Source organism: Cheilinus undulatus, linkage group 21, assembly GCF_018320785.1.
Source record: "Cheilinus undulatus linkage group 21, ASM1832078v1, whole genome shotgun sequence".
In the NCBI taxonomy this organism is placed as follows: domain Eukaryota; kingdom Metazoa; phylum Chordata; class Actinopteri; order Labriformes; family Labridae; genus Cheilinus; species Cheilinus undulatus.
In genome coordinates this window covers 20950278-20970482 of record NC_054885.1, presented here as the reverse complement: position 1 = coordinate 20970482, position 20205 = coordinate 20950278, and the positions used below count along the sequence as shown (strand labels likewise).

General features: G+C 37.6%; 1 protein-coding gene across 2 annotated transcripts; it reads right to left on the bottom strand.

Moving 5' to 3' along the window:
- Positions 1-175: 175 nt before the first annotated feature.
- micall2a (mical-like 2a) lies at positions 176-18753 on the bottom strand. Of its 2 annotated transcripts, XM_041778451.1 has the most exons (18): positions 18708-18753; positions 18393-18566; positions 18012-18060; positions 16765-16906; positions 16488-16645; positions 14488-14618; positions 13652-14152; positions 13350-13534; positions 12577-12634; positions 11933-12132; positions 6563-6670; positions 6322-6386; positions 6015-6138; positions 2270-2372; positions 1839-1912; positions 1646-1760; positions 1505-1551; positions 176-1420 (listed from the first exon to the last, which is right to left on the bottom strand). In XM_041778451.1, the coding sequence occupies exons 2-18, from the start codon at positions 18533-18535 to the stop codon at positions 1341-1343; spliced, it is 2283 nt and encodes a 760-aa protein (XP_041634385.1). In that variant the 5' UTR covers positions 18536-18566; positions 18708-18753; the 3' UTR covers positions 176-1340. The 2 variants fall into 2 exon arrangements, with proteins under 2 accessions (XP_041634385.1, XP_041634384.1); XM_041778450.1 differs by having other exon boundaries at positions 18393-18743.
- Positions 18754-20205: the final 1452 nt, after the last annotated feature.

Below are 20205 nucleotides of genomic sequence, written 5' to 3'. Positions count from 1 at the left end.
ATGCATTGATGCATCTCTGTGATTACTGCTCAGCTTTAATGCAAAGGAGACGCAGCATTGTTGGTTTCTTAGTCTGATCTGGAATCAACAGTCAGCAGTGGAGCTTGTTACATGAGGAGAGGAGTGATAAGTTCAGCAATAGAAAGCTGTTATTAAGTAAATAATTCAAGCAAACTAATCTTTAAAAGATTTATTGAACAGATTTCAAGTTTAAAAATATTATAAATATGGATCAAGTACATAGCATTCAATAAAAGCTAAAATACAACTAAATTTCCTTCCCTGCAAACACTCGGATGCCATTTTCACACACCAGTGACTCCACACGTCCTTTAAACATTAAATAGCGCAGGTACAGAGAATTTCTGATGCAGATATTAGTAAAGAGTAGCGTTTAATTAAACCCAGTTTGAAGATAAAGAGCTCAATACAACCTATAGTTTATAAGCCTTCCCCGGCCATAAGCTACTGCTCTACCTAATCCTCTTTCACATAACATTATTGCATCAGCACAGCTGAACATTTTTGCAGCATTTATAAAATTAGCAAAGAAATTAACTGTCCGCACTGTGGCAAATTGGATTTCCAAGTTCCTGCCATGTGATACAGCATACCCAGGCTGCCACCTACAGTACAGCGTGGGAGAGGAACCACAGTCTGCAGCGGGCCAGTTCAACATGTGTGGCTCTTCATTTTACACTCCACAGCCGTTTTAACTTAATTGTCAAGGCTTTTTCTCCTGCTAATATCCTTACAAGAAATTTGTTAAAATCCATTATTGAATAAAAACTGAAATAATTTCATTTTGGATCACGGCTGTTGAAGGATTATGCATTTATTCTGCTCATTCTCATTTACTCGTGGAAGAGCCCGTGTTTCCTCTGGAACTTGGAAATTATTTTAGTTTGAGTTTCTAACAGGAAACATCCAATTTTCTCAAACCATGGCATTCTCAGAATTAATTAGCCATAATCATCAACAAGACATGTCACGTCTTTCTTTTTACAGTCAAAACAAATGGGTGAGAATTTTTCACATGTAACCCTTTTACTACAGTTTTAATAACATAAGGGAAATGATATCAGTTCATTTCTGAATAATACACCTTTCTTTAAGATTTTTCTTGTGAAATCATAACACCCTAACACAAAGAACTAAGAATTTTGAACAGAAAATTACACTTTTCAATACCACCAAGTTGAAAATAAAACCTGTTATTTCATCATCATTTGACATCTATTTTTTTCTCATTATCACGTCATGTACTTTAATATTAAAATATAAAAACCTTGATTTTTAAAAGCATAAAAAACATCAAGACAAGTCAATTGTCTGAAGGATCATTCCACTCGTCTTTTACTTCTTCGCCTGAACAGCTTAGAGATCGAGGATTTCCTCTTGTTTTTGGCTTTTTTAACTCCTATTTGACAAAACAAAGTGGATATTAGAATGACGTGTTCATTTAAAAAAATAAACCTTAAAAAAGCACTACAACAGCACTTACCAAGATTTTTCATCATTTCATTCAGCTGCTGATCCTCTTCCACTTCCCTATAATTGATTGAAAATAAAACAAAGTTATTAAAGCTGTTACATAAAGAGCATTACTTTGCATCTGTGATCAATAAAAGCTGCCTTGTTATACCTCCGCCTGTCTTCATCCAGACCCTCGACAATCGCATTTCTGCCATCCACTATCTCCATCAGCCTCCGCATCAACAACTTCTCCCGATGCAGCTCCTCTCTGGACTTTAAATGATCTGTAAAACCGACTCAACACTTTTTGTTTTTGCCATTTGCAGAGTAAAGCACCAGATCTGTAGGAGAGTGTATCTTACCTGGCTTTTCTAGCAGCCTGCGGAGTTCCCCCTCCACACCTGGCTGCTGCTGCTCCAGCTCCTGAGTCCTGGCTCTGAGATACGTAGCCAATAATAACATCAAAAAGACAGCTTAGCTGATTTATAATGCACATCGCATTTCAGGTTGTATTAAAAATCTTAGAAAACAGATTTGGTTTGGCATAAATAAGTCTGCCGGAATAATGATAATGATAATAAGATCATTTCAGAAGGACAAACCATCTGAAATTATCTTAATATTTTTTCTAATATTTTCAAAACTAAGCAGCTTTACAGTAAATAAAACTTTGCAAAGTGAACAGTTGCAACAAAAGTTAGGAGCAAACACACAATTGTTCATATTCAGTTATGAATGATGGGAAATTAATAGCCAGTGTTCATGTTTATAGGTATAAAAAACAAGTACTCACATGTAAACGAGCTCTGACTCCTTTCTAATGAAATTCTGCTTTTTTCGGATAAGACTGAACCATTCAACCATCAGAGGGTCCATCAGTATGTCTCCATCTCCCTCTGAAAAAACACATTTTAAAAGAACACAGCATTGACGAGAGAAAGCCCTGTTTAAACCAGAATTACAGCTCATTTTATTTGAACAGATCAACTCTTTGTTTTCATTGACTCATTAGAAAGTGAAGGATTTTAACAAATGGGGGTTTGGGATAATTTGGCTGAGATGGTTCTGATTCACCTCCTGGGACTGTGTCAGCACTCCTCTTCAGAGACACTCAGATGCAGCTAATAATAGTATGTACTTTAGGTAAAAATATATAGAATTTTTAACTCTATGTAAACACTACTGTGCTACAGAACAAAGACATTGTATAAGCATGTCTTGGCCCCTATTTTCAGGCTCCACATAACTTCCCCATTTCACAAATGAGCTTTTTATGAATTATCATGATGGATTGCATTTTTATTGAATTGTGAATAAACTTATTGACTGATGGAATCCATCAGTTAGCTCACAGGAAGAAATGTAAATATTCCCCTCACTTACAAACTGTGAGGACTTGATGCTTTTCTCATTGATTATAGAAATAAGTTTGTATTTGTAAACTTTTGAAAAGTTTTGTTGGTTGCATAAAACAAGTTTTGACAAAAATCCTTGGAAACTCTGGGGAGAATTTGTTGTGATTTTTGTAAAAAATGTATTTTAAAACATTTTATGGCTTATTGCAGATCATGTGATGCTTAAACTGATATCATTTAAAGAACAGGGAAAATACAAGCCTCAGTAATGCCTTTTTAACCATAATTTCTTATGAATGAATGAATCATTTATTGTCACTGTTTTTTAAAAAAACTGAACAGTAAGGCGACTCCTGAACTACAAACTAACAACTGCAAACAAATACAAAATAAATATGTTGCACTAAGAAAAAAATATCAGAGTCCCAAAAGACAGACCCAAACATGTATAAGACCCGGGTCCTACAGATGTTCAGTCCAAATTTCATCTCATTATCTCAGAGCTGACGCCAAATAAAGTCTTAAATGCACACACTCAAGGATTCCATGAATATCTTAACAGAGGAAACACATGGTGAAGTGCACAACAATCTTAATAATTGAACCACATTCAGTAGGGATAAATTTACTTTTTATGTTATCTCAGGGTATATACAGAAAATATAGAATTTAATTTTATGCTTTTAAGACCTTTTTCAAGCCCCTCTTCATACCTTTTAAGTTTAACTACACAGTTATGTGATTAGTGCTGAAAATAAGACAAAAATATGCCAACAAAGAAAAGAAAATGCTGGTAGCATTTCTTCTTATAATAAGCAAACAAGGCCTTTTTTCGATATTGTTTTGACTAGACTATGAGAAAACACTCTGATACCATAAAATAGCTGACAACGGAAGGTCTTATCTTCTAATTAAGCTGCCTAAAAGTAGTTTACAAGGGCCTGTTTAAAAGTTTTGCACTGCAGTTAAAGCTACATAGTAGAACAACATACATCTAGGTTTTAAGAACTAAAAACATTGTATAATTGCCAATGTCAGGACACTTGGAGTACTCTTAAGATCAGATTTTAAAGCATATAAAAGTCTAAGACCCCTCTAGGTTACTCTAAAAATAAAAACAACACAATTTAAAACTTTATGGTCTTGTATTTAAGACTTTCTGATCCTTTTATAAAGCTCTAATCCTGGCTAAACTGATTTTTCAACTTTCAAGACCCTGCGGATACCCCTTAGCTCTAAAGGTGTTTTGGACTCCAACTTGAAGGAATGACAGCAATATCCTTTAAAATTCAGGATAAAAAATATGTATAGTGTAACTAAAAAAAAAGACAGTGATTAGAAGATCAATCTTGAATATCTGCTGCTTTTTAAGTCATTTTAAAATGATCATTTATTGCTAAGATACTGATTTGATCCCCTGCAGCATTATAACATGAACTGCTTTACCACTTGGGTTTTCTGCTTCACTGAGATGGATTTAACTGCCTTGTTAAGTAGACATTATGAAGTGTTTAGAGTAACTGTTAATCCTTTATTTCATCAATGACTCTATATTAGCAAGAAAACAACACCAAAGTTACATAAAAAGAAAAATGAGGATAAAAATGATGACACCTTATTGATAGAGATGCTTTTTTTGCTGACCTCAGATGTGACTATGTTACCTAACTCATTTTAGCCCGTACCAATACTGGTATGTTTATGAATTGTAAAGAACCAAGTGTCTGCTGTGTAAAGAAAAGCTGAGTCAAGCTGCGCTGAGAGAGGAGTGGGTAAGTAAACTGTCTGGTAGTTGTTTTACAGTTTTTCCCATCATGCCTCGGGCCATGATGCTCATGGTTCTGGTGAACTATTGTTGTTTTTGATGTTAAACACTTCTGCAGCGTGAGTGAAGTTATCCACTAAGTTGGTCACTTCCTGCCTGTGGCCAGAGGAAAGTCTGGTATAAAGGGTGGAGTGCAGACTCTCAACACCAGGTGTATTCTAGCTCTGCATCTGTCCCTGCTCAAATTTTTTTCCATAAGACACCTGACTTTAGCACAGTTGATCAACGTGAGCTGGCAATCTTTTGAATGTATAAAAAATGCCCTGCACAATGCAAATAATTCAAATTATAAATACCTTAAAATTACAGCCAAAGTGCACAGAAAATAGCATAACATTTTGCTTAAAGTACACTTTAATACACTTTAAAAATGTACACTGCAAGAGAGCTTAAGTGTTTACACTTTCCAAGTGTTAATTTAACTCAGGATCTGTGAGAATGAACAAGGAAAAAGCATTAAATTAACACTGTGGAGGTTGAATTAACACAGATTATGTTTTAGCGCCCTGGACAGCCACCTATACTTGGTGGTAAACTTGTATATTTTATTGATATTTAAGGCCGATATACTATGACATATATTTAAAATATGTGCGGCTGATTTATCTGTTATTATCTGTTATCTGTAATATTGGCAGGAATTTTCATTTGTACTGTTATCGTTATCATGATGATAAGATAGTGCAGCCCTACTTTTTGATGCCAAAACAAACATGATTTTATCCTGATTCAAACTTAAGCACCAGGGTTTCGTTTTTTCACTCATAAATTCCAGTTGAGAAGCTGATGATCTCCAGGGTGGTTTACAATTGATGTCAAATTTTGGCCAAGTGTCCGCATGCTAAGGCTTCCTGGGTGGCACATGGAAAAAAGGACTATGCAATCAGCCAGAATATATATTACTACACCCGAGTCATGTTGACCTTGAGCAAAGCAATCAGGCCCCCTACTCCCACTCCCTCAAAAGAGAAGCAACATCCCTGTGGGCCGTCTGTGCCTCTCACCACATTTGGCTGCAGAAACAGTAATAGAAATGGGCAGCGTGTCCCCCAAACACACCTCAACTTCCAGCTGACAGTGAGTGTATGTGTGTGAGAGGACATTACACCACAGTTTCTCTCACTAGAGCTGCACTGGGATTCAGCAGCGTGTTCAAATACAATCAAATATCAAAGTTGTGTTGAGGTTATTCAGTGCATGAAGACAAAATTGACTGTTGCATTGATGGGATCTGAATAAGTTGTTTATTTTCAAGGCTGTCTCTATCATATCAGTGTTCAATTTTATTTGCAACTCTAAACAAGTAAATAAGTGTGGAAAAAAATGAGTAAAGGGAAAGTGTGGGTGGTGAAAAGTACCTTCTTCACAGCTGCGGAGTTTCTTTTCCAGCTCCACTCCCTCCTTCTCCAACTGAGCCAAGTTCATCTCAATATCGTCCAGCTCTCTCTCAATCTGCTCCACTGGAATGTGATAAGACTTCACCTGATATAAAACAAAAGAACTTTAGAGACACAGTCAAGTATAGATAACTTTAATTTAAAAATTCTGACTTTGGCTGCTTAAACGCAAAGAAGGTCGTCCATTTTTTTTTGCCGGGAATGTAATGAAAGCATATTTGTAGAGCTGTTAATTAATCTCTTAAGAGACTTAATGGAGGGAACTTACAGAGGGTGACCTCATTTCAGTCCTGGAGGCGTTGGTGGGTGACAAATACTTTCCCTTTTTAGCGCCTAAGAGGTAGATAAAATAGGATTAGATAGTCCTTTCATGGCAGCTTTTCAGAAAAGCATTGTCACATACGACTTCACCTGATTTATTTTCAGTGAAAAATTGACATCTCATATGAAACCAACAGGATGGATGAGGCCACGTTATGTGTGCCTCGATGATGATATTTTTAACCCACGTGACGGATTTCCATGATTGGCTGCAGCAGTCGTTGAGGAGCTAATAGATTCCACAGCTGGCCGTCTGGGTGGGGATTTCACAGGCGAGTGACTCTCGTGTTTAAAACCTAAAATAAGGACAATCAGGTTAACATGGGGAAGATATGCACAAAGTTCTGTCTGCTAATGAATTTTTCTGTTGTAGGAGAAAATACCTGAATTAATCTCCAAACTCAAGAAAGCTTGCCTGTAGTAACTGTTTGAAAACTTCAGCTAAGAGACTAAGTGGTCCACGCTGGATCTCTTCAAAATAAAGTCACAGTTTTGACTGTTTATCCCAAAAATGAAAGTATCAAAAACAACTGGCAAAAAGACCCTGGTGAAACACACCAGGGTGCAAATAAACAACTTAACAATAACAAAACGAGTAAAATACACACTATGGCTCCTTCTTCCTGGAAATGAATGTGAGTCCATGATATTATGTACATGTAGCCACGCTAGCAGAATTGTGGAAGGGCAGTGCTGTCTGTCCATCAGAGCATCACACTGGTACACTAAAAAAATTCAACTTCTCAAGAGGCTGACAAGAAAAAAAGGCTCCACTGATTACCTGACACTTTATCTAGTGCTATTATGAGGTTAGCTTAGTGGGAAATTTCTGTTTCTGAATAACTTTTTACCCGTGGCAACTGTCTTAGTCCAGGCACTTTTATTTTGTCTGTTATAGCAGCCTGGGAAACCACAGGCAATATACACATGATTACAGTGTTAATTTCTTCAACTAAAACCAGGACTGAATACGTTTGACTACCTTTTGTTCCATGAGGAAAACTAGACTAAGAATAGCAAAAAAGAGACCTTTGATGATAAAAACTCAGACAAAAGGTAAGTTTAGATTCATCAAGGAGACTAAAAGTTAAAATTAAATTATAATTGCCGGACTGCTGGACATTCAAATCCATGATATTTCTCCACTGTGCATATTAGGTATGTCAATATTTTTATCAGTATATTTTAAATCTGTTGTATTATTTGTAGTCCGTTAATATGAGTGTTTAAGATTTATAGTAATTTAAGATCATGGTAAATTGAATTAGTTAAAAGAAAAGATATGCCTTAACTACAAGGAAAGACAAAAATGTGTGAACCTTTTATTGACTAAAACTGGACTAAAATGGTTTTGATTTTTCGTCAACTAAAACTAGAATATTGAGGGTTAAAAATTTGTTAAAAAAAAAAAAGAAACATGTTTTGATTAACTTCAATCATGTAATCACCAGAGGGAAGAGTTTGATTAAAAAATGAATGTTGAATTGTCGCAGTCTGATGCCATCACACAATCAGCTCAAGTCATTTTTAACTTTGAATAGAACATGTAAAAATTCTCAGTGCTCTTAATCTTTTTTATCATTCTATGGATTAAATCCATGTTCTACAGATTAACACCATCCTAGATTGACTAGTAAGTGGACAACCTGCCATATATTTCAACTTCTTCTGTTAAAAAGGATTTGATGCCCTTCAGCAACGTATCCTTTCTGATTGTTTTGTTACCATTATTATTAAATCTACCAGTGATGCGGTCTTGTCTCAAATTATCGACTAAAACTTTGTAACTTTCAGACTAAGACTAAAACTAAAGTTAAAACAGCTGCCCAATTAACGCTGCATAATAAACATAATTCTGAAAGGGAAATATTAACATTTTTCAGTATAAATGCTTATATAAAATTCTTGTGACTAAATAACAACATTTGGTAGTGGTCCTTTAAAAAATATTATTATAAGCAAATCATCAGGGCTTTTTTTATTTTTTTATTTTACAACAAACTAATAATCAATCCAGTTGAAAATGAACTCCTTTGGTTCATTTAGTTAGCTTTCATTGTCTTATTACAGAGCAGGAAGTAACAGTTTTTATGTAAAGCTTTCAAAAGCACTACCTGCTGTGATTTGAGTAATGGAGAATTTGGAAGTTGAAGAGTCATATATTTCCACTTATTTAATTTCAGTTGTTTACAGCACAAAAACAGAATTAAAAAGACCTATATTTTTTTTAACATTATTGGCTTGATATTATCATCTGCAGATATTTATCAGATATGTTCATTTCTGCAGATATTAACAGCCTATATAGGCTATCAGCTGCAGATAACAGCCTACTTTTGCTGTAGAGTTTCAGGCTGGACCTGGGAGTCTTTTTTTTTTTTTATTCAACTTCAGTCATTAAACTTTAAAGTGTGTTCTCAGGACTGATGTTTTTGCTTTGAATTACAATGACAAGAAAGACTCGGGCAAAAGTGGAGCTGGACGGGCCAATACATGTCCATCACATCCTCCCCCTTTGGCTACAGTTGAAGTGTTGTAAACGCAGGCTGGTTTGCCAGAAAGCACCAAAGTTCTGAGAAGCACTGTGTGTCCTGAGGTTGTGGAATTAAATTGTATCTTTGCATGAACTCTGAACATCTGAGTAAAACAAAGTGTCTGTCTCAATAGTCCAGAGGCATAGAGGACAAAGACCCTGTGTTTGGGAGAATTTTGTAAGTCAGAGACCAAAGGAAGGTGAAAAAATTTTTGGAAACACTATCTATTGTCTGGCTCAGTGATGAAAAAAGGCTAACTGGCAGTCTGCAGGTTGTGTGACTGATTCTCTATTCACTACTGTTGAGTTTGAAATTCCAACATCCAAATAAAACACTGAAAGCTTTGGAGAAACTTGAGCGAGTGTCTGATCCTATGGCTGAATGTGCTGGAAAACTGACTGGCAATCGCAAATGCCCCTTCTTCAAACCTAATTCAGGCAGGGTTGGTTAATTTTGAAGTCCAGTGTCCAAAGGAAGTAATGAAAACCTCAGGTGGACTTGCACGTGTAACTCTTTCTATAGCCTAGAGGGATACAGAACTACCAGGGAAACTGCAGGGTCTAGGTTCAAATCTTTATGACACTTGGTCAGTTTTCAAGATTTGAGTCCAAAGAAAGAAGGGAGAATCTTTGGGAACTTCTGGAGATGTCTGTCTCTGTGGCCGAGAGGAAGAGAGGTCTGGCTGGGAGTCTGAGGGTTGCAGGTTCAAATCTGAATCTGGCTTTGTCAATTTTCAAGCTTTGACTCCAAATAAAGAAGGGGAAACCCCTGGAAGACCATAGCAAGTGTCCATCTCTGTAGGCTAGTGAAATAAAGGATTACATGGGAGTTCTGAGATTGTGTGTTCAAATCTTACCATAGCATAGTCAGTTTTCAAAAATTTGACTCCAAATCCAGAAGGGGGAACCACTGGAAGATAATGGTGTCATCTGTCTGCAGTGTGGGAAGATATAAGAATGCCTGGCATTCCAGGGGTTGTGGGCTCAAATCTTGCCAATACATGGTCAGTTTTCAAGATTCAAGTCTAAAGGGAGAATGTAAAAACCTTTGGAATACTTAAGCAAGTGTCTTTCTCTGTGGCCTTAGGAGAGAGTGGGCTGTCTGGTAATCAGGAGGTTGCTGGTTCAAGTCTTCCTATGGCTTGATGAAAACTTGAGTTCAAAGTGAGAAGGGAAAACCTCTGAAAGACTTAAACAGTTATTTGTCTCTGCAGCATAGGGAGGAGGTTGTGAATTTTAAAGATGATAAATGTGCCAAGAGAAAATCCCCTAGTGTGAAAGGTACTGGTGGTGCAGTGGATTAGATTTGTACACTCACAAGCACCCTGTGTGGGAGAGGCTAGGGTTCAGAAACCAATGCAGCCAGTACCTGGATCAAGCAAAGCCCAGTGGAACTGGGCCAGGGGGAAGCACTTTGAATTGCCTTGTTGCTGAAATATGCTATACAAATAAACTTGCCTTGCCTTAATAACAGTAGTGTAAATTACTGTATTAAAAAGCCTCACCTCATATGCACATTGTCACTCATCAACTGTGTGAAATGATTGCATCTTATGTAAACCTGCCCACACCCCTCTGCTCATGTGTAGTAAGCATTCTTGCACCCTTTATACATTGTGCAACCATACTATCAATACACACAGACCAGTATATACAAAAAAACAGTAACAAAATTGTTACAGGTTTGTGTGGTCCATATTCAAATCATATGTCTTCTCTTTTAAACAGTGCTATGTAACTGTAACTTTCTGCACGTTTTGTTGTTGTACAGGCCAAAATGTATTTTTTCTTTACATTGTATACAGGCTCATGTGTGTCATATCTATCAGTTTTATTCTCAGCGGGTGTGTCGCTGAGTGGGGAAAATCAGATTGAAACATGAAGCCATTTGTCGTAATCACGGAGCCGCGTTTCCTAAAGAGTTACCCTGTCCTCCAAAACTATGAATAAACTACATTTAATACATGTACCATTATGGGTAAAGGAGGAGAAGGGAAAAACTAAACATCTGGCACACCAAGCAGGAGAGGCAGAAGCCGAGCAGCCAAGGCTAAGCTAGGCTAAGTTGTGGTAAAAGAGTAAAGGGAGGCCAAGATAAAAGCAGCTAAACAGCAAGGGTACCTGTAGTTAACTATATGTATGCCTAAACGCACAGCAGCTGTAAAACACTAGTGATTAGTAGTAGAAAGTAGGGCTTGGCAATTAATCGCAAATTAGATTAAATCGCAATATGGCCTGCTGCAATTTTCAAATTGCAGACAGTACAATATTTTTCAAATCTGAAATGTCAAAATACCAATTTGATACAATTTTTTTTGCAGCAGATATTTTTTGCTCTACACATTATGCATGCATACAAGTGTCTTTTTTCAGAATAGTTTACTAAAATCCTACTTTTCCAGTTCGTGTATATGTTTTTCTTAATCAAAATGATAATTACATAAAAAACATAAAACATAAAAAGCATCCCTTCAGTATAGCAATCAATATCAAATTTGCTGTCTGAGCCAAAATCCCAATTAGATACTGTTTTTCAAATCTTTCATCCCTAGTTTAATTTATCTTACATTGTTTTGGTTATAATTTGGATAATTTATTGCTTATGTTTGTTGAATAATGAAAAAGATGAGGAACCTAAATATAATTGCATATTAAATCACAATCACAATATTAGGGGGGAAAAAAAATCGCAATTTGATTTTTTTTTTTTTTTCAAATCGTTCCGCCCTAGTAGGAAGAGAGAAAAATCTAACTGTAGCGCAATTGATGCTTCGAAAAAACAACAGAGCAACGCACAGACAGGAACTGATGCAATGGCGTGATGTATTGGTGGATGGGGAGGGGTGGCAAACTAAAGCGAAAAAAAAAACTGCTCAAATGAGGAATATTTGCATACAGAATATCAGCAAAGCATCCCTCCCACAATAACATAAAGATTTTAACATAGCAAAAGCAAGCTTAAAGCTTAAAAATACGTTTCCTGTTTGCAGAAGAATGTCCGTAATTATGAACAGAAGTGACTCACCAGTTTTTTCAGTGCCATGCTGAGGTTTCTGTGGAGTTGCTTCTCTAAAATGTGCAGGATCAAATGGAGCAAAGCTGACTGCTGGTTGTGCAGGTGTTGGAGCCGAGGGAGGCTGTGTTGTACTGATGGAGACATCAGAGGATGTTGGGAACTTCAACTCCGGTCTCTGCGGCTCAGTGCATGCTATCGTTTCTGAATCTCTTTAAGAAAGACAAAGATTTGTGCCTTTGGGTGTGTCACAGTTTGGGTAAGAAGTATGGAAATTTCCGAGTAAGATAACATCAGAATGAAAATACAAGGAAGGCCTCACCTTTTAATGAATTTTTACTCATAAAAGGTGTAGAAAAAAGTGGAGGAATCATCAGCAGGGATAAGAAATCAGGGTGTTAGAGCAGGAAAAGTTCAGGTCAGGCACTTCTTTGGGTTTGTTAGGATGAGAAACAGAGCTACATCTCTCTGAGCCAATTAAAAGAGAAGGATGAAGCTGGACGAGTCTGCAGTCTGGAGAGTGAATAAGCTGAATGATCAAGGATGTTTCAACACAAACTTTTCAAGCTGTATTTCATCCACCTGGATGACCTTCCCACTTATACCAAAGTGAGTTTGAGGGAAAAATGATTATCCAGAGGATTGAGGATACTTACTTAAGATCTAGCAGAGTTTTCAAAGGTTTGAGATGTGATTGCCTCTCCAGGATTGGATCTGCAGACAAATGATTGAGACAGAAAACGCTGAGTGAGTGATTGATGGTTACAAAATAGGCTTGACTGATGGCTGAAAAATTAAAGACTACAGAAAGTTTTCACTTCATTATATTACTTTGAAGCCTTGCATATAATAAGACCAGGATTCCATTGGCTTTCATTTAACATCTAATTTTATAACTGTTTAATCAAAGTTCTCCTGTTGTCATGCTCTTAAAGGAACAGATCCTAACCTGTATGTGAGTATTAGGAACCCATATATTGTCCTATTCTACAAAAACTATGATTAATATTTGTGTTTTTTGTTCTATGTCCCGTGCAGCACACTTTCTATGGCAGAGGGAATTGAAACACATATGATAATTTAAAGACTGTTTAAATTAAACAGCTAGTAGTTATTATGTTTCTGTCTGAAAAGGAACAAACTGTCAGGACGTTGCATCCATGCATGCACATCCATCCAAAGAGAATGACAGCTCAACTATAAAAGTTCATTACAAGAGTGACACAGAAATTAAAAATGTCAGTATCACACTTGGAGCTAACATCATGCTAAATGCACTGACTGTATAAATAGGGCAAAAATGACAAAAAGGGTTTTGTTTTTCTATGAATGCAGACAGACAGGGAGAATTGGCAGAGTAGTGGTTGTATGTTGGCTGAATGTCAAATAATGGATCAAGAACAACCAAAATGAATTAAGTAGCAGTTGCCTGCAGCGGTTGTGTGTTCTGTTGTTGGCTTTGTGTTGTCTTTGTTGATGGCCTTCAGACGTGGAAATTCCTTATTGTTTGTCTGGCTGGTGGAGGGCTGTCCTGTACGGTTTCCTGCTGGGTCTTGGCTGCATTTATCTTTCCTCAGACTGGAGTTGTCAGCCCAACTTGGCTCATCTCCAAACCTGCAGAGACAGAGTCTTCACCATCAACCATATTTTAAAAAGTCATGACAAATGCATGAAGGCAATAGGAAAGAATAAACGTCTAAATAAGTGGGGATTGTTTATGCCACTAGTCACCGTCTCTCTGCAGGTCGAATGGTGAACGGGCGTTTGTTGTTGTTGTTGCAGTTCTCCTCTGCCAATTTCTTTCCGATGGTCACCCTGGCTCTGCTCTTCTCTTCGTCACAACTCAGAGGGACCTTTGGCCTTCCTGAAGCACTTAAAGGCTCTGCAGGCTTCCTGTTACCCGTTGTGACATGTGGAGGTGATGGGGCAGCCTGGAAAAACCTCTGCCGAGCCGACTGCGTCTTCTGTGCAGAGGCCGTCCAGGACTGGGCGGGTGGAGGAGGGCTGATGGGCTTCACAATAATATTTAGAGGGACTGACAGCACAGAAGAGGGGCGTGATGCATGCTTGGTCTGACTGGAGCTGATTAATCGCTCAGCTGAACTATTTTTGATCCCAGTGTCAGAGGAGGAAGGTTTGCAACTGTTGTGGTGGGCGTTACAGATGAAAGTGTCTGGATTCTTCCCAGGTTTGTAGCCACCTGCATGAAGCAGACTGGAGCATTCACTGCACCTGATCAAAGTTTATTACAAAACAAAGTTATTAGTGATTGTGGTATGGTTCACATTACAATTTCATAAATGTCTAAATTTAAACAGAAATGAGATTGTCATTTTATAAAAAAAAATGTAGTACTTAATAATGAAACAATGTGCATTTTTCATTTTATAAAGTGACAATAATAGGTGCTACTGCCACAGATAGTGACGACTAAGACTAGTCAAACTCAAAGCAGATGGCACCCTCTACTTTGTATTGGTTTTTATTGTGTTGCGAGGAATCAGTGAATCACCAGTAAAAAAATCTTGTGACAGAGATGTATAAAGATTTATCAAGTAAAGTCTTACTTAAAACAGCTTCTGTGGTACAGCTTGCTTTCCACAAAGTGCCTCTGAACCAGATGAACATGACTCTTGCATGCAACACATTTGCTGTTAAGAGTCCCATTTTTGTTGCTGTTTTCAGCCAGGACTGCCATCTGTGAAAGAAAAACATTTATAAATACAATGAGCTCTTTTCTAGTCATCTCAAAGCACTCTCTGCACTGCAGGTCACACTAAGCCATTCACTCCACATTCATAAACTGATGCTATGTTGACTAAATCCATTTAGTGTTCCTAAATGTCTAGCCCAAGGACACAACATGTGACTGCAATGACCGGGGATTGAACCCCTGACCTTCTGGTTGAGAGACAACTCTACCCACTTAGCAACAGCTGCCCCACTTTGTCATTCAGGTGTTCTCTTTAGTGATCTTGTCGTGTACAGATAAAGACACAGGTGCCATTAAACAGAGAAAGGAATTTTTAACTTGGCTTTTCTAAACCTACTCATTTTATTTTCAATGCTTATAATATGTTACTTTGCACACAGAAGCACAATTAATTCATAAAAACTACCAGTTAACTCCAGTTCTTGACGCTTGGAAACAATGTGATAACTTTGTGTATACCTCTCTTGCTTTGTGAGCATGATCAATTATTATTTATCAAATAAAACGAAAATGTTTGGAAAAGCTGTGTTAAAAATTTAGAGAATACTTTTTGAAAACTGTTTTTTTTTTTCAATAAATTCCATCCTGTTTTCTGTCAAACTTGGTCAAAATGTTCAATACTTTGATACTCTGTCAGGACTGATACTCATTCAATCACCACATCTTTAAAAAAATGCCGTCTCTATTATCTAATTGACCGATGGTATCAAAGGTTCACTAACTTCTAAATCCTACATCTATTTCACAAGACAGGAGAATAGGAGAGAAATAAATCTGTCATTAACTTAAGGCAAACACCTGCACATTCTTTAAACTGTATAAAAATCTTGTCAATACTTCAGTACAAAAATGTTGCTAACATTTGTGCTATTTAGATGGGGTGAAGCACTTTTTGAAAACTATAAACAAGAAACTATGCATAATTGATGCCTAGGACTTCTATTTTTGTCACTTTGTTGCCAAAAATCAAGTGTAGTTCAGGCAGGCCACAGAGTCAATTGTGCTATATATTTGAGATAAGCTGATCTTATGCAAGCCCTCATCAGCTGACAGTCAGATGATTCTCTCTAAGCATGCTGTTGGCTAATTGAATCCATGCTGCCATATTTAAGCTACTCTTCCCTGGCTATACTTTGGTGCTTCCTCTGCAAGCTGCTTTTGCAACCTCCTCCACCCCAGCTCCTCATCTATGCTACATCTGACTTAATCAATGTCATTCTGTTGTCACCGGAGCCTGCTCTGCTCTGGGTTTATTTGCTGCTTCTCTTCCTGCCTCAGGCCTTTCTTGTATGCATAGGAAGAGCAGAAATGTGTGCTGTCCCTGCTTGATGCTTTTTACATAGGTTTGTGGAAGGGCAGGTGGGTCCCAGAACAGCCACACTGCCAAATGAGAGCAAATTAATAATTGCCAATAAAAAGAAAATCATAACCACAAACACATGTGTTTCTTGACAAAGTGGTCCTGACTGAAATGGTATGAATATCATCTGATTTGTACTAATTTCACAGCACAGATTAAAATCCTGACATTGTGACATCCTTACTTCTTTTAGTGGTCAAATGTATTACTAATTGAGAGTGTGTCACTTTGTGTGACACCTACCGAGCCATGATAGCAGTTTAAGGCATTACAAACAACCTTATATAAGAAAGCAGTGTTGAGACTAATGGTCTTATTCATTGTGTATGCCAAACAGAGACATCAGTATTAACTTAATCATAACCAGGATGAAAAATCCTCATAGGAGCTTTAAATAGACTGAAAAACCTCTTCCACATAATAATAACAATAGTGCTGGTTAAAGTCTATAAAGATGTACTGTTAATATTTCATTATATGAGACGATTTCTGACCTGAACAGCCACCTTAGGTGATGTCTGAGCTGGTGTGGTTGAAGGTAAACAATTCTCCATGGCTTTTTTAGACACAAAGGTTTTAGCAACAACTGGGAGATTCTTCTTCTCCGATGGCTCCTCTTTGCAGCCCTCTGCTGGCCTTTTTATACCTCCCACTGAGGACAAAAAAGACAACAATCAGTTTGAGAAAAAGAAGATGCATGCAAGGAAAAGCTCTTGATGAAGAATCTTGGCTATTCACTTTCAATGATATTTAAAGCAGGCATGCTCTTACTGGGAGGCCGTCCTTTAAAGTAATTGTAGTACTGAGAGACGTAGGTAAGAATGCTCAGCCTGTCTGGGATCCTTAAAGCCACCATGTCTTCTGCATCCAACAAAGCTGGGATACCTAACTTCTCCTCTGCCACCTGAAATGCCTTAACAGACAAAACATACTCATCTCAGCCCTCTGCGCAAAAATGTAAAGCATTTTTTCAGAGTAAAAACAACGTTCAATGGATGCAGTAATGTCTGCTCCTACTATGACTGCATGTGTAAAAATGTCACACAATACAGTCTCCTTTAAATAGACTAGCAGCAGTCCAAAGAGGTCATAAAGGGCTTCATAATGAATAGAGCACTTCCTGCGAGCAAGCAGGGATAAGAAAAGGGACAGAGGGAGAGAGATAGCAGGGCATTGTTTAGCATCAGCCTGAGCATGCTCATTAAATTTAAAGCAGAGCTGTACTGAATACCAAGTTTGTCTGTAAAAGAAAGGCACTCAGAGCGGTTAGATGGTATAAAGACGGACAATTTCTTATTCAACATCTCTTGAAATAACCACCTGTTAGAAACATGACTCCATTCATGAAAAATAGAAGGGTGTGAATTACAGTGTAGGTCATGTTCTTGTGTTTTGCTGTTCAAACTATTACCCTTTTAACAGAAGGTTTGCTTGCCACCAATCTGGATTCATATTCTTCATTTGGTAAACTGGATTAAAAAACCATGCACACAAGCACAGTAGCTTTAAGAGAAATGTCATCATAAGAATCAAACTGAAGATGACAGGGTGCCTCATTCAAAATGTATGTCCTGGAGAGCCTCTCAGGTTTGTTGCTGACACTGCCAGGTTCATCCGAGACAACAAGGAAGTCATACAGAGCTCACACTGTAGTGCTGTGTGGGGCGTGTAACCCTCAGAGGAAGCTGCTCAAATGGAAGAAGTCTGAATAATGGAGGAGTCCAGGCTGTGCGGCTCAGGTCACACAGGGGTTAACAAAATAAATGAGGTCAAGTGGACAGAGGCAGAGGGACAATCTGAGTTTTAAAAGGAGGCTAAAATTGGAATCTGCTTGTGCTGTAGAAATGTTGAAACATCTGAGAATTAAAGCAATCTGCTGCTTAAATGCTAAAGCAAGAACAAATAGTGTGTGATGCTGGGGGTGTCTTCATGGCTCTGGGGTTAATAATGTGGGTGTTTTATGCCATGTCAGATTATGGGGTCAGCTGTGACAAAAGTTCAACATCTTGACTTCTTACCAGTCTGTTGTTCTCAAACACATCCTCCTTTCTGAGTGAGTCATAGTCACTGGAAAAATAACAGGAATACAATGAATAGAGTTAGCCATGGAGGAGAAAACTTCCCCTGACTAAGTATCGAAACTTCAAATAGTGCTTCTGTTCGAAGAAAAGGCTACCTTTTACTCATGGCAACCATTTAAGCATGGGCTAATTAAAACAACCAGGCTAAAACTCAAACGAAACACTTAAGTAAAGCAGGTATAAGACGCCATAAACCTCTGTAGTTTAACAAAATAGAAAAATATTACAATTAAAGAAGGACATAACTGTCTTTCACAGCTAAAAAACAAACTTTGCCAGCTGAATACCACCAAAATAACATTTTATCTAGGTACTTACATGAGGTCCGGTCTGTATTTGTGGATAAGCGCACAGAAAGCCATTCCGCTCCTGAAAGAAGTAGTCATGTTGGTGATGGCCACATCTCGGTAGCCCTCACAGTGGATTTTACACCACTGCTCTAGAGCTTTGATGGCAGCCATGCTCCTGCAGCGACACGCACTGAAACGCTCACTAAAGACAGACAGACAGACAGTGTGTGCAACAGGCAGCGATGATTCAGTGCGGAGCAGCCGGAGGAAAGAGAGATAAAAACAAAAAGTCTGTGACCGTGAACTGCGGTGCTGCAGCTGCGTCCTGTTTCCTTCTCGTTACCTGAACGCGCGCGCTCAGCCTCCAGAAAGAAGTACTGCTGAGTGTGTGTTGTTTGTGTTTCTCCGCGCACTACACTAATTGACACCGGCCGCTGATTCGTCATTTACAACAGTTGAATAAAACACAACAAAAGAGTTAAATAATAATTAGCCTATTATAAATATTAATAAATATTATTATTAATTATTTCAGAGCTAAGTAGTGAATGCAAAAGAGTTGGCTAAATATTTTCAATCCAGTTATTTTAAGTCCGAGCAAATCAGTCTGAGGACCTAAGGTGAAAGTAAAAGGCTCAGACTTATACTAAAAACACTGTATTGTACGGAGGCCCTGAGAGGACATGAATCCCTATATTCCATTTTAGTGTTTTCGTGATGGTAAATAAATTTTTAAAGTTTTCTCAAAATATTTAGCTACTTATTCCTCCTTTTATTCCAATCGCTAATTGACAATATCAAAATATAATTTATATAATTAATTATAAATAATACTAATTATATCTATTGTAATTATAAGTTACTCATTACTTTATAATCAAAAAGCAAAAAAGCAAATGTAGGCCTATGGACAGGCCTGCCCACAGATTTGGCTGGACCCCTGACAAACCCAGTGAACGGGCCCTCCCTAGTTGTGATTTATTGATGATATCAATGCATGTGTGTTGGATCAGTATTGGTGCGAGCACCATGGCTAACAGTCACTTCATTTTGAAGCTGAAAAGTGTGATAAACTTTTATTCAGTTCTGATGTTAACATTATCTATTTGCACCTCTTCTAAACCACTTTTTGCACCCATTTTTGCCACTATCATATGCTACTTTTTGTCAATTTTGCACAATTTTCATGATTTCATCATTTTCATCTTTCTACTTTACACCAATTTTTGCCACATTTTAATCCCTTTTACTTACTTTTTCCAGCCCATTGCCATCTAAAGATATTTTTGCCTATTTTAACCCATTTCTTTACCACTTTTAAAATCCCATGTCACCACCTTTCCCCATTTCTGCAGCTTTTTACCCATTTCATCCACTTTCTGCCTCTTGTTGCCTTTGTTGACCCATTATTGCCACTCTTAACCCCTTTTCATGATTTTTACACCCATTTTGTAAAATCTAACCACACTTGACAATGTATTATCCCCGTACACATTTGCAACTCTTAACCTATTTCTGCTACTTTTAAAATCCAATCTCACCACATTTTCCATCCATTTTTACCATTTAAGCCCATTTTGATTCTGTTCTTTGTAAGGGGTTTACATTTTTTGGAAGGCTACATACTATGTTACCAGTGAATACAAACACTTTTTTTTTTAATTTGATAAGAGTGGTTATTATTCAGGTTAAAAAAATGGTCACGTAGCTCAACTTTATAATGGACTATGATTTAGCTGACCTCCATGGGACCCCCATTTGGGCGGGCCCCAGAATGCTTTCTCCTTTATTCCCCCTTATAAGCAGCCTTGCCAATGGATGTAGCCCGTTCAGGGGTCCTG

What these genes read in the sequence shown, in the direction of transcription:
- micall2a (XM_041778451.1), bottom strand. Translation starts at nt 18,535, where the DNA reads ATGGCTGCCATCAAAGCTCTAGAGCAGTGGTGTAAAATCCACTGTGAG. An exon ending in AAATACAGACCGGACCTCAT is followed by an intron (nt 18,061 to 18,392) that starts GTAAGTACCTAG and finishes TTATTTTTCCAG; the next exon opens with TGACTATGACTCACTCAGAA. An exon ending in AGAACACACAACCGCTGCAG is followed by an intron (nt 12,635 to 13,349) that starts GCAACTGCTACT and finishes ATTTGTCTGCAG; the next exon opens with ATCCAATCCTGGAGAGGCAA.